Source organism: Crinia signifera, chromosome 7 (assembly GCF_055691185.1).
Source record: "Crinia signifera chromosome 7, ASM5569118v1, whole genome shotgun sequence".
Taxonomy (NCBI): Eukaryota; Metazoa; Chordata; class Amphibia; order Anura; family Myobatrachidae; genus Crinia; species Crinia signifera.
In genome coordinates this window covers 183,711,236-183,724,497 of record NC_139223.1, presented here as the reverse complement: position 1 = coordinate 183,724,497, position 13,262 = coordinate 183,711,236, and the positions used below count along the sequence as shown (strand labels likewise).

Sequence of the window (13,262 nt, the reverse complement as noted above, 5' to 3'; positions counted from 1 at the left end):
ATATTATTAACCGTTTCACTGACTACGGTATAAACAAAAAACATTTTTAGGTCATCGGTCATCAAAAACAAGTCAACTGTTACTTGGGAACTACAGAATGTTGACAGCTACATATTCTCAATGCAGGACAGAAGTCCTGTACCTCCAAGCTACCCCCATGCAGGACAGAAGTCCTGTACCTCCAGGCAACCCTCATGCAGGACAGAAGTCCCGCACCTCCAGGCAACCCTCATGCAGGACAGAAGTCCCGCACCTCCAGGCAACCCCAATGCAGGACAGAAGCCCCATACCTCCAGGCAACCCCAATGCAGGACAGAAGCCCCGTACCTCCAGGCAACCCCAATGCAGGACAGAAGCCCCGTACCTCCAGGCAACCCCAATGCAGGACAGAAGCCCCGTACCTCCAGGCAACCCCAATGCAGGACAGAAGCCCTGTACCTCCAGGCAACCCCAATGCAGGACAGAAGCCCTGTACCTCCAGGCAACCCCAATGCAGGACAGAAGCCCTGTACCTCCTGGCAACCCCTAAGCAGGACAGAAGCCCTGTACCTCCAGGCAACCCCAATGCAGGACAGAAGCCCTGTACCTCCAGGCAACCCCAATGCAGGACAGAAGCCCTGTACCGCCAGGCAACCCCAATGCAGGACAGAAGCCCTGTACCGCCAGGCAACCCCAATGCAGGACAGAAGTCCTGTACTTCCAAGCTACCCCAATGCAGGACAGTAGCCCTGTACCTCCATGCAACCCCAATGCAGGACAGAAGCCCTGTACCTCCAGGCAACCCCAATGCAGGACAGAAGCCCTGTACCTCCAACAGACATAATCCATTATTGACTACCCCCCTAAATCCGTATACTTTTTCTGCATCCGGGGCTTAGTAAATAGACCCATTTTTAGATCATAAACTAACGTTTGGATGAATGTAAATTATTCATGCAGAACCCCCCCCCAACATTGTGAGTAGCCAACCTCTGTACCGGATGACAAGAAATGCACTTAAGTCCATACAAATTGTTATATGAGAGTAGAAATGGTTTCCCGAGTGAAGAATAGAAGGATTATACTGTTCACACACAAATTAGCTGTGATACACACAGGTCGGCATGTCGGGGCAGGTGCCAGGAGAGTCGTGTGGGTGTTTAAATACAGACTGTGAAACTAAACCCTAAATGACATGTAGGGAAGTGGGTCATTGGCCTGACAGCAGGAATGAAGGCTTGTTAGAGACTGTGTTACTATCCTGGCAGGTCACATTTGTAGATCCCCCTTAACGTGCCCACCCAGCGCTGCTTACTGCAGCTGAAACGATAGCATGAAACCAATGGCAGACATTTCTAGATGTTGAGCTCAGATCAATTCAAACAAGTGGACATTTTGCCACATTTATCATTTTGCTTGTTGATCAATTCCTAGTTGCGTACTGTGCTCCAATCAGGAGGAAAACAAAGCATCCTTAATCCAAAATGTAGCATCCAAACTATACCCCTTTCATACCACAAAAATAACCGGGGCCACTGTACGGTGTGAAAGGGCCATGTTAAATATCCTGGGTCCAGCAACCTGACCCGGGATAAAAGAAGCGAAATTCCCAGGTCAGATCAGTGTTTCTGGGCAGTGTGAACAGGTAATCCGGGTCGAGGAATCAGGGTCCTGTTCACTTCTATGGAGGAAGCAGCAGCGTCACCTCAGTGCTGCCTCCTCCCCCACCTGATGCTTCACCCCCCCCCGGATGATGTCAGTGACCTGGTTTACGTAAACAGCACACAGCGCAAATGCAAGGTCGCTCCCGTGTCTAAATCCTGGGTGTGACCTGGAAACCGTGTGAAAGGGTTATTAGTGGGTCTGACACCCCTTGCAGCACTTCTCAGCAGTGTGTGATATACAGGTTACAACTAATACCCCTTCCACACCAGCCTAATTTCCCGGGTTGGGCCCGGTAACAACCCGCGACTAGCGCTGGTGTGTAAGGTTCCCGGGCCAAAAGGGTTGTTCCCGTGTTCAACCCAGGGACCTGGCTGGTGTGAAAGGGGTAGGGGGTACTTACCCGGGTTGCCGGTCTTCGGTGTGCTGTCAGGCCAGGGATCAACACAGGTGGCGGGCACAAATGACAGCTGCGTCATCTGCGCCCACCGCCTGTGTGGATCACCGGCCTGCGCCGAGGACCAGCAACCCAGGGTGAGTATTGTAAACTGCCTCTGCCGCCATCCCAGCTCCCGTCCACCTCCCCACACCAGAAAATGCAGGGACTTTTCTGGTGTGAAAGGGGCCTACCTGGGAATGCCCTGGCATGATCCCTAGGCCAATTTCCCGGGTGGGTCCCTGCATTTTCTGGTGTGAAAGGGGTATAATCAGACGTTCTACTAACAATTACATTGATGAAGTCCCTCAGTATATCAAAGTTCTTAAAGCCCCAATTTAGTCTGTAGAGCAGTGAACCTGTGACTGTGGACAATGGGGGTTATTCTAGTTCACTCTTTCTGACAAAATCCTTCTTAGATGGACAAAACCATGTGCGCTGCAGGGAGGCAGATGTAAAATGTGCAGAGAGAATTAGATTTGGGTGAGTTATTTTGTTTCTGTGCAGGGAAAATACTGACTGCTTTATTTTTACACTGCAATATAGATCTCACTGTGAAGTAAAACCCCACCCAAATCTAATTCTCTCTGCAAAAGTAACATCTGCCCCACCTGCAGTGCACATGGTTTTGTCAGAAAGCGTGAACTAGAATAAGGCCCAATGTGTATGAAAAAGTGTGCCAAGGAAGAAGGTGGCATTAGCTAAACTTGTTTCATTTTGCAAAAGTCAAATTTAAATAATAAAAAAAATAATCATACTTTGCCATCCCCGTGGACACAGATTGGGGGCCTAATTCAGCACCGACCACTAATTAGAGAATTTGCATATTGAGCGATTATAGAACGACTGGGCAAGTGTACCATTCGCATCGCACTTGTGCAAGGGGAAAAAGGAACTGAAAATGCGTAGAAATCATAAACGCAATGTAGCCGCAGTTTGACTGACAGGAAGCCGGCGTTTGGGGGGGCGGTAACCTGACATTTTCTGTTTGCGCTAAAAGGCAGGCATGCCCAGGTGTTTTTGAAGAGGGTCTCTGACATCAACATTACTCTGCCTCCGATCTTCCAAATCGAAGCAGAAACAGACTTGCCAGGCAAATTTATTTCTGCTGTCGATCCTGATGTCATGGGGCCGCGAATCGAGGTCGAAGGCAGTTAACACTGTTATTTAGGGTCGATTTGGTTTCAAGAAGCAAAATTCGAAAATGTGTCCAAATCGAATGGAGTGTACACCCCATAACACTTCGGAAAACAGAGGGACCCAGGTAAGAAAGAATGTGTTTAATCATACCATACCTAGATTTTTATCTTATTCATTATTCATATGGTTCAACCAAGTCAAAGGTTCTTTACAAAGCTTGTTGGACTTTACATACAGATGTTACAGGACTTCCTCTCACAATGAGAAGTAGAGCACAGAGCAGCATTGTTCAGTCCATGTGGGGTACAATCACAAGATGCATTCTGTAACCGCCAGCAGACATCTTCCATTGTATTCTATCTTGTCCAGATGCAACTGAGGATTTTACACAAGTCAAACAGTTATCGGCGGCGTACGATTGGTTACCACTTATTTCACATGCAGATATGCTGTCTGGATTGGCGTTCCTTATACAGCAACCTGTAATATCTTACCTGTAATATTGATACCCTTACACGGACTAATGGTAAATACCTAGTCTGCTCCAATACACTCCCATCTTCTATAGACATAGCGGACAGTTAGTGGGAATCATATACAAATATGTCTCCATATAGCTGGCGTCTATACGCCATACGGTACGACCATGAGTTGCAAATCTGTGTAAAAAGGAACATATGATATGAGCAATGTGACTGTATTAGTTGCACAAAGATGCACAAGTACCGCAAGCCCCAGAGGTCAGTGTCCGCTGTTAATTTAGCTTTGTCGTATCTTGTCATTTTTAAGAGTGCAAAGAAGATGAAACTTTTACTAAATAGATCTTATGTCGCAGCCTAAAGGTCCATACACACTGGGCGATTATGCCCAGCAATGACTGCTGTCATCGCATACACACTGAGTGGCTTTCCCCTTGCCCGGCGCCATCAGCGGGGGGAGGATGGCTTTGCATAGTGCAGCGCTAAGTCTTATCTGCTGGTACCCGCATCACCACTTGCTGTTTTGAGTGGCCTTCAGCTCAATATCACCCAGTGTGTATGGGCCTTAAGTTGCAAGAACCTTGAGCCACACTGTATGAGAACTCATCTGCATGAGGTACATGTGGGACTGTTATACACTAAGTCCCACTAAGACATATTTACTCCTGAAACCCTTCGCCGGTATGCCAAGCACCAGGACGACCCTCTCCAAACACTACAGTTTAGCACTGCCCCCTCACCATAATTCCCTATTAAAATATCCCTTTATCACCATTTTCACTCTGCACCCAGTATCTCCATATCATTGCTATATTAATCTTAATTAACCCCCAAACCACAGTTAATATTCCCTGTATCAATGATTTGCACCCCGACATTAACCTATTATACTGTCAATAACACGTTATCCTTTATTATTACCTCCTCAGTCACTGCTGCGTCCACACACATATTTACTAAAACAGGACCTCAACACGCATCATTTACTTCCATGCCATTGTGGAGTTGTACTAGCTCCATCAAACATTGGCACTCGAAAATACCAGGTCATGCCCTCAGTATTCTGGACACCAGATGCCAGTGTTAAGTGCTTATATCAGAGCTCCCTGCTGCCATGTACAAGCAATAGGACACGGTGGTGCTCAGAGAACAAACGTCCTGATTCGCGCAGGGCTCACAGGAGCAGGACACCAGGGTGCACTTCTCAGTCACCGCCAGACACCCGTGTTGAGCTTTGCAGAATGGAGAGGATGGACCAAATAACAGTAATTAGAAGGCGGGGGCATGTGATCTGTCACCTGGTACAACAGGGTATTTATTAGCATGCGTATGTAGAAAGGGAACAGATCAGGTGAGCACTGTTTCTGGAATAGCACAGAAGTAACTTATGGGGAGATTTTGAATTTTTTTTAGAGAGAGGTAAAGTACCAACAAATAAGGCAAGCTCCTGTCTGTAATTTTTTAAGCCCAGCCTGACACATGACTGTAGTAGAATGTTACATCTGTGTGTTACTTGATGTGGTAGTATTTGTGGTACCCAGGTACTAGGTCAGAATGTATTCACTAAAAGCCCCGAGCGTGGCATAGTGATAAACATCGATGCTTTAGCACCATTAATGTTTTTAGTGGATAGTAACATTTTCACCATTTGATGCCAACTCTGTATTTTATTTGCAGTCATGTAAATAGGTCTTGTATTCATTCATGGTTATTGCTTTATGGACCAGTAACATCCCCTTCACCTGGGGTGGGGAACCTTTTTTGTGCCAAGGGCCATTTGTATGGGGAAAAAATCCTTTGGGGGCCATATGTAAAAATTTCTCCCACATATTGTCCTGCTGTAGCCGTCCCACGCTCCGGCGGCTGCCGCTGAATTTGACTGACAGTCTCCGGCTGCTGTTGATTAAGGAGAATATTGCGAGAACTCCCGACCTCTTGTGAGAATCTCCTCTACTTGATTCCCAGCAAAACCGCCGGGCGGGCCACTCAGACTGGCTATGGGGGCCGCATGCGGCCCCTGGGGCTGAGGCTCCCCACCCCTGCCCTACACTGCAAGAAGTACAGCAAGAACATTAAAACAATTTTTTTAACAACTATATTTTTTTCACACTTACAGATTGGAGTACTTAAACCATATCGGCCATCACACTGAACAATATCGGTCACCCATATCTTTCAGTGACATCACCAGGGCCCGCTAAACACGCAGGTCACTCGGCTATATTGCCAAATTGACCTGCATAATCGGTAGATATCAATCATCGTTAGCGAAGTGTGGGAGCACGCATTGTTAATGATATGGAGCGTACACACTAGACAATATTGTGAAAGAGATCGTTCAGAAAGGCCTTTCTAAACAATAACCTTTCACTTCATCTAGTATGTATGGGGCTTACCAGTCTAAAGGTGCCCATAAAGGGTACAATTGCTGGATGCGATGAGATGCGCGCTCCTGCGCACATCCCATCATACAGCTCAAAAACGATGTGCTGCACATACTTTTTAACTAGATCGCATCGCATGTAAATTGCGATCTAGTCCAATAACGCATTCAATTATTGTACCGTGTATGGGTACCTTAGGGCAGTTCCCCAAAGTGTATCCTTGCTTGAGTCTGAATGGCTAAATCATATTGACTGAGAAACTAATTAAGTCACCTGTGCTCAGGCATGGATATCCTTAACACCAGGAATACAATAGCGGAGGTTTGAGAAACTGGTCTGTAACCTCCATAGTTTCAGCAGAAGTAAATCTGCATTTGCCTGGCTCCATGTTACATATCCTAAACAATGGCTTTCCTATAGACTCCCACATGTAACACCGCCTGGAACCTGAAATGAGAATCTCTAAAACCACACAATGAGCCCTAAAGGTAGCAACATGTGGAGGCGCAATATATATGCAAATAAGGAGAATCATAGTAAGAATATAAATGAGAGAATACAGAAATCCTTACATACAAGAGCTGTGGGGTGCCAGATGACACTCCGACAGTGGGGATCCCAACAGTCAGACAGATCCTACTAAATTATAGAGCGGCCTGATCTGCCAACAGCCAGTACTATGTCACACAGCCAGCACTGCTATCACCCAGTCCTCATCAATGGGAACAGATCACTGCCTCCACTGCCATGTCACACAGCCAGCACTGCTATCACCCTGTCCTCATCATTGGGGGACATATCACTGCCTCCACTGTCATGTCACACAGCCGGCACTGCCATCACCCAGTCCTTATCAATGGAGGAAAGATCACTGCCTGGAAGCTGATCTCTACAGACAGACAAGGTCTGACAAAACTAATCATTATTACACATTGTGATGGGCACTGACAGGTGACGCCAATCAGGGACTAAGGTACCGGTGCCATCTGGCATGCCAGCTTCACCCCACAATTGCAGGACATAAGCAAGGGTAGGGGACAGCCAAATATTATTCCCAAAGTCCACCTTACATATAAAAATGGTGGGGACCCTTTTAAATGTCTAGAGCAGCACAGTAGGTTAGCAGAGTGGGCATGTAACAGTGTAAAAAATGGTTACTAGAAAGCAAAGTTTGCCATATGCAGTTGTGTATGAGCCAGTGGTACAAGTGGGGTATGACAGCTGTCAGAGAGCCAGGCCTGGGCACTGCAGCTGGGGGGTGTATACTGTATATATCTGTATTGCATGGGTCTGCATCACGTCTGACATATGGTTACATTACAATACATGCAGGAGTGTCTGGCAGCACTACAAGTTCCAGCATGGCCTGCACGACAGAGGCTGTCACGGCACGCTGGGATTTGTAGTTGCCCAGACACAAGGATATATATTATTATATACCCTTATAGTTGCACCATCAGCATCTTCCCCCGCTTACCTTCAGACAACTCCAGCTCCAGCTCCGCCAGACTCTCCCGGATCTCCACGGGCAGAGCCTCCAGGATCGCATACCCCCCTCTCTCCGCCATCCCGGTCCCCTAACAGCGGCAACAACAGCCGGCTCTCCCCCAGCGCTCCCGGCACACAGCCCGCATAACCCCCTGCAGCTCACTGCCCCCTAGTGCACGGTGCGCGTTCCTCAGTCTGCGCTGCCTGCTGCTCTCAGCCCGGCGCCGCTCAGGCCTCTCCTCCTCTCCCTGCTGCCTCCGCTCCCATCCCCACAGGACCGGCCTGCCTCGGGAGCGCGCTTGGGAGCGGCCCGGTGCGCGCAGATGAGAAGCCGGGCGTGTAAGAGCGTTGCGATGGGAGCCGGGAATCTGCCTAGTAACAGGACGAAACGCGGCGCAGCGCACGTCACTCATTCACTACGGCGGGCAGGCACACCCACTTAGCGCGCCCCCGCTGGCGAGCTGTGCGCCCGTAACCACGCCCCCTCATCGGCCTATTGGTTACAACGTATGTCGCTGAGCACTCATTGAGCGGATAAAACTCTTCCCCCCACACGTGCTGGGCACAGGGTCGCGCAGCGCGTAACCCCAACTGGAGGTGTGATAGGCAGTGTGTGGCAGTGTGAAGTTTCCCTAGCCATGCGCCACCTGGTGGTTGTACTAGGTCAGTCACACAGAGAACCTGCTATGATACAGCTGCTGCAATGGAGCTATAGCCTATAAGCCATGCAGGCTTTAAGGATGAGGATATTGGGGGGAAATGTGTGAAGCAGTGTGAGCTAACCCCTTATATAGGCATCGTCGCTCCAAAAAGTGTGTTCCCTGGAATGTAAATGCAGGCGGTGGTTGAGTTCCACTGGTGAAAGAGCGCTATACAAATTAATTATGATTATTATTGTCCCTGCTTGCAATATGTAATGCCATCTGGAGGTAGTTTATTTATTAACAGTTTCTTATATAGCGCACACATATTCCGCAGCGCTTTACAGAGAATGGGGTAAATGTATTAAGCCTGGAAAAGAGATGAAGTGGAGAGAAGACAGGCTTGCCTACCCTCCTGGAATTGCTGAGAGGCTCGCAAAAATCAGAAGGTGGGCAATCCTTCCGCATTGGCCAGGCAACCCCTGCACCCCCCTTCCATGCAGCACAAAATACAGGTTTTCACGGGACCGCAGCGAAGGGTGGGGCTAAAATGACGCGAATCCCGATGCGCGCTCCCGTGACAGCACAAATCGAAACCCAGATAGACAGGGCAGCAATGACTATATAGTACAAATCTAATGTAGATTGTATGAATTGTATGTACATAGTACAGAGTTAGCAAAGATTGCATAGCACTTGTCATAGCACACGTCAGTATAGAGGAGCATGGGCAGTCAGGGTCAAGTTGCAGGCCTGGCGCTCCACTCCCTTCTCCTCTTCAGATACCATCTCCCTGGGCTGTAGTTACTATAACCACTGGCTGAGGTACATTCACGCTGCTTTGAAACAGCAGCATAATAGAGCTGGGGCACATTTTCACATGTGTGCACGGCAAGGTGTATAATATGATTTGGAGGCAGGGTGGGGTGTATAATGTGATTTGGAGGCACGATGGGGGTGTATAATGTGATTTGGAGGCACAATGGGGTGTAGAATGTAATTTGGAGGCACGATAGGGTGTATAATATGATTTTGGCGGCACGGTAGGGAATGAAATGTGATTTGGCGGCACAGTGGGGAGTGTCATGGGATTCGAGAGCACAGTGGGGTGTGTATTGTGAATTGGGAGCACAGTGGGTGTAATGTGAAATGGGCGCACAGTGGGGTGTGCAATGTGAACATACCCATCCCCATCTGTGCCATTGGGGTCCCCTTTCAAGATTTTGCTATGGGGCCCACAAAGTTCTAGTTATGCCCCTGACTTGTACACAGATATACACACAAGGAAAACACAGGGGGGATAAAAGCAAGTCTGCCCCAGCCGTGTAAGGGACCCATCGGGAAGGAAACCAGCACACTTGCCAAACAGACCCAGAGGGAATGCAATGTTGCTATCAGTGGAATTTACACTGATATAAAAATGAAACAAGCCCTTAAAGCGACTAAAGTTTTCAGCGACTCTCCCATAGTTTAACACCCCTGTACTAGTGAATCGGTGAGTCCCTTGGAGGACCAAGAACAAGCTGCACGCTGTTCCTTGCAGGAAATGGCACTGAGTCACTGCTGGTCCCGCGCTGAAGTAGCTCCGCCCCCTGTAAAGGCGCCGGAGCTACTGAGAATATTTACACTGGCAATATACTGTATATAACATGTAAAAACCATGCCCGAAGGTCATTGTTTACTAAAAGGCTGCCAGTGTGCACCCCTGCGCATGTGCTGCACAAATTAACTGGGGTACCCGGCTTCTGCTCACCACTCAGATGTTTTCAGACATGTTAGGATTGTGCGGCAAGATGTGGGCATGTGCGTCATGGCGCAATGCCAGGCGATATTCCAGAACAAGTTCTGGCAGTGGCAGCTGAGGAGGTCGGTATCCATCCCCCTCCTAAGCTCCCACGTCGCAGGCATGCTCATGTCCAAATAAATAAAAGTTTAAAGTAATAAAGACAATTCTCTGGAGCTCCAGATTACACATTATTCTAAACAATTTTATGTGCACAGGCTCCTTTGGACCCCATCTATATCCCATTTTACCAAGTGAATCCCCAGTATCCCTTATGGATGATAGAGAAATACAGTAAATAGAGGACTATGAGGATGGGGCGGATTAATAAACTGTGAGCTGTTTTAGCATGGCATACGTTGTCTTTCCCCATAGCAGTTAATATATACAGTATCTACCAAAACTGTACAATTTAATTTAACTGGATTGTGTCTGACATACAAAAAATATCAATTAATTTATTTAGAAGCTGTATACATGGGCCATTAATTAAACAGGAAACTAGTGAAGTTTTCTTATGCTATATAACGATAGTCTGGGCTATAATCTCAGCTTTACTGGATTACCATGATTAGATTACTTGTGCTCTTCATAATTATAACAACATATGGTACAAAAAATAATAGTGGCCAAATACAGCTGTGCACTAGTCGGAACATGAGATAGATTAATAACCATTGTGACTAATACGCCTGTTTCCATATTGTGGCAGTAATTAGGGATGCATTTACCGCCAAGAATACTAGAAAATATATATTTTTCAACTAAAATTTTTATGCTTTATAGCAAAACAATCATAAATAACGATACATCATTTTTTATAGGTATATTTATGCTTTTATTGTAAAGTGTCCAAAAATATAACACAACCCATCTGTGGTTCCTGAGCTAGCCTAATAGAACACAGATATCCAACACACCGCATCTGGCTGATTCCAGGTAATTCTCCAAAAAAAAGATGTTACAGATAAGATGTCTTGAATGAACCAGAGAAACAGACATCAATGTATTTATCTACCAATGAGCAAGGCTGCTGGTAAAATGAAACTCTATGGGGGTTATTCTGGTCGAGTCCGCCAAACCCCGCCTTGCGAATGGTGGCCAGGCCGCCACCCATTCGCAGCGTGTGTTTGCACGCACTGGCTGCGAATGCGTGTGACACAAACGTCCTTTCGCAGCCTGCAGGGGAACACTAACATCGAATGATGTGGAAAGCACACACACATCTTAGGTTGCTAAGAGCAACCTTAGATGTGCGTGTGCACTCTGAAGGAAGTGGGCGGGCAGCTGACATCTTGTGATGTCAGCTACCCGGCCCATGGCGACCACATCACTTCCATGGGAACGCCCAGGAAATGCTGGGCAGTCCCATGGGCGAGTCCCCCACCACTCCCAATACCAGTTATCTCTAGGTTCCACCACCACTCCCAATACCAGTTCTCTCTGCAGGATATTGTGCAGTATATCCAGGAACCGTGCAGCAAATTAAACACCATCACTAATTTCAGCGCAAATTCTCCAAACTACCCTCAGACTTAGGCCCTTTGGTATATTTGAAAATAGTTAAAAGATTGAACATTAGTCATTAATCATCACTTCTGAGGGGAACATCTCTTTGGGCAACATTGCAATATCTTATCTGAATATTTCATCATCACTCCTTCCAATATTTATATAGTATACCATGGATATCTTATTGTTCCTCTTTGTACATCATCTATTTATAGGCCTAGTGTCCGTTTGTGTGGCTCCAAAACCCTGTCAGCTGTTGGCCGCGAGTGAAGCTACATCTTTCTCTCTCGCTCACATGCACAAACAGAGACAATCACAAGGTAGCACACTAGCTTTCGAAGCATTTGCTTCGAGCGGGCTTACTAGTATTGTATAAACTCCCCTCGGTAGATTTGTACAACATCTTGGGAAACCAAATCCAGAAAGACTAACTAGAGGACAGATGTTGATATTTGGAAGGAAAGTTGATTTAATTCTCAGGACAGGTTGCTGAGTGTTTGGGATACATTCTTCATTACTTCATTTCTGTATTATTTCCAGTGCTTGCAGGTGTACTAAAGAACTTAAGGACCCCTTATACTTGTGAGATTTTGTCAGATTTGACCCAATTCAGGTTGATTGGGTCAATTTATCTGACAAAATCTGATGTGCCTGATGTGTAGGACACAATGCACAATCCTGTGCCATTGGGTATAACCAAGAGATTGCTAAATATTGATCCTCCTGCACATAGGATAAATCTTGAGTCAATAAACTTGTTGGGCAAGTGTAAGGGGACCTTTAGTTCTATCATATTCTGAATATTACTCCTGATAATTTCTTTACATTTGAAGACTTTGTGGAAAAGTATTCATTCAATAGTATTTTTTGTTATTCCTGTTTAAAAATCTGGAATTACCACAAGGTTTTAATTTATCATCACTTAGTCATTTTCTCCTAATGTCATTTAGCTGAATTTTATTTCTCTCCTGACTATAAAAATTAAATAAACAGGAACAAAATGCAATATATTGAATTGTAGTAGTCAAAACAATAAAAGTTAAATTTCAAGACTGGATACCAGATAAACGCATTAACAATTTTTGTTTTTGTCCTGTCCCATGTCAATTCTCTGGATAAACGTTGACTATTTACTGGGCTGTTTCTAGGTGCAATTGACCTATGCAATCACACGGGGTGACACATTGGCCCGAGTAGCAGTGGTCTGTCTTTCTGTTAGTTACAGGACAATTTTGCTTCTCAACTCATTTATTAATTTATACGCCAAAATCCTGGCCTCTAGATTAAATGGTGTCCTCACACATTATAACCAAGTGGGGTTTATTCCCGTCACCAAGCAAGGGATCATACCAGACGTGCAATTGATATGATCCAGAGTCTTAATCGTAAACATTGAGGTTCTCTACAAGCCGAAAAGCCGTTTGATCACATTTCTTGGCCTTTTCTGTTTAACACCTTACAAGCATATGGTATTTCTGATTAATTCCTTACTGGGATTTCAGCTTCATACTCCACTCTCCACTTATAGCCAAAGTCCTCACTAATGGACTTCTCTCAGACCCCTTCCCGCTATCCGGTGGCAAGAGGCAGGAATGCCCCCTATCACCACTAGTCTTGGCCTTAGTAGTAGAGCCCTAGCTGTTATTAGACTCTCCGATAGAGGTTGGTTCCCTAAAATTCAAAAAGTCCCTGTTCGCAGAGGATGTCCTTCTATCGCTCACTCATCCCCAATCCTCACTAATGACCCTCACTGACATT

General features: G+C 46.3%; 1 protein-coding gene across 8 annotated transcripts in view; it reads right to left on the bottom strand.

The window, feature by feature from the left end:
- The window catches only part of DIP2A (DIP2 acetate--CoA ligase A), a 62,356-nt gene extending 54,371 nt beyond the window's left edge, over nt 1-7,985 (bottom strand). For 4 of the 8 annotated variants that reach the window (XM_083154599.1, XM_083154601.1, XM_083154603.1 and 1 more), the window contains exon 1: nt 7,558-7,980. In XM_083154599.1, the coding sequence (XP_083010725.1) occupies nt 7,558-7,648 (91 nt within the window). In that variant the 5' untranslated portion in view covers nt 7,649-7,980. Of the gene's footprint in view, nt 1-7,557 lie in introns of all 8 variants that reach the window. The other 4 variants (XM_083154602.1, XM_083154604.1, XM_083154605.1 and 1 more) reach the window with 3 other exon arrangements.
- Between the last annotated feature and the right edge of the window lie 5,277 nt (nt 7,986-13,262).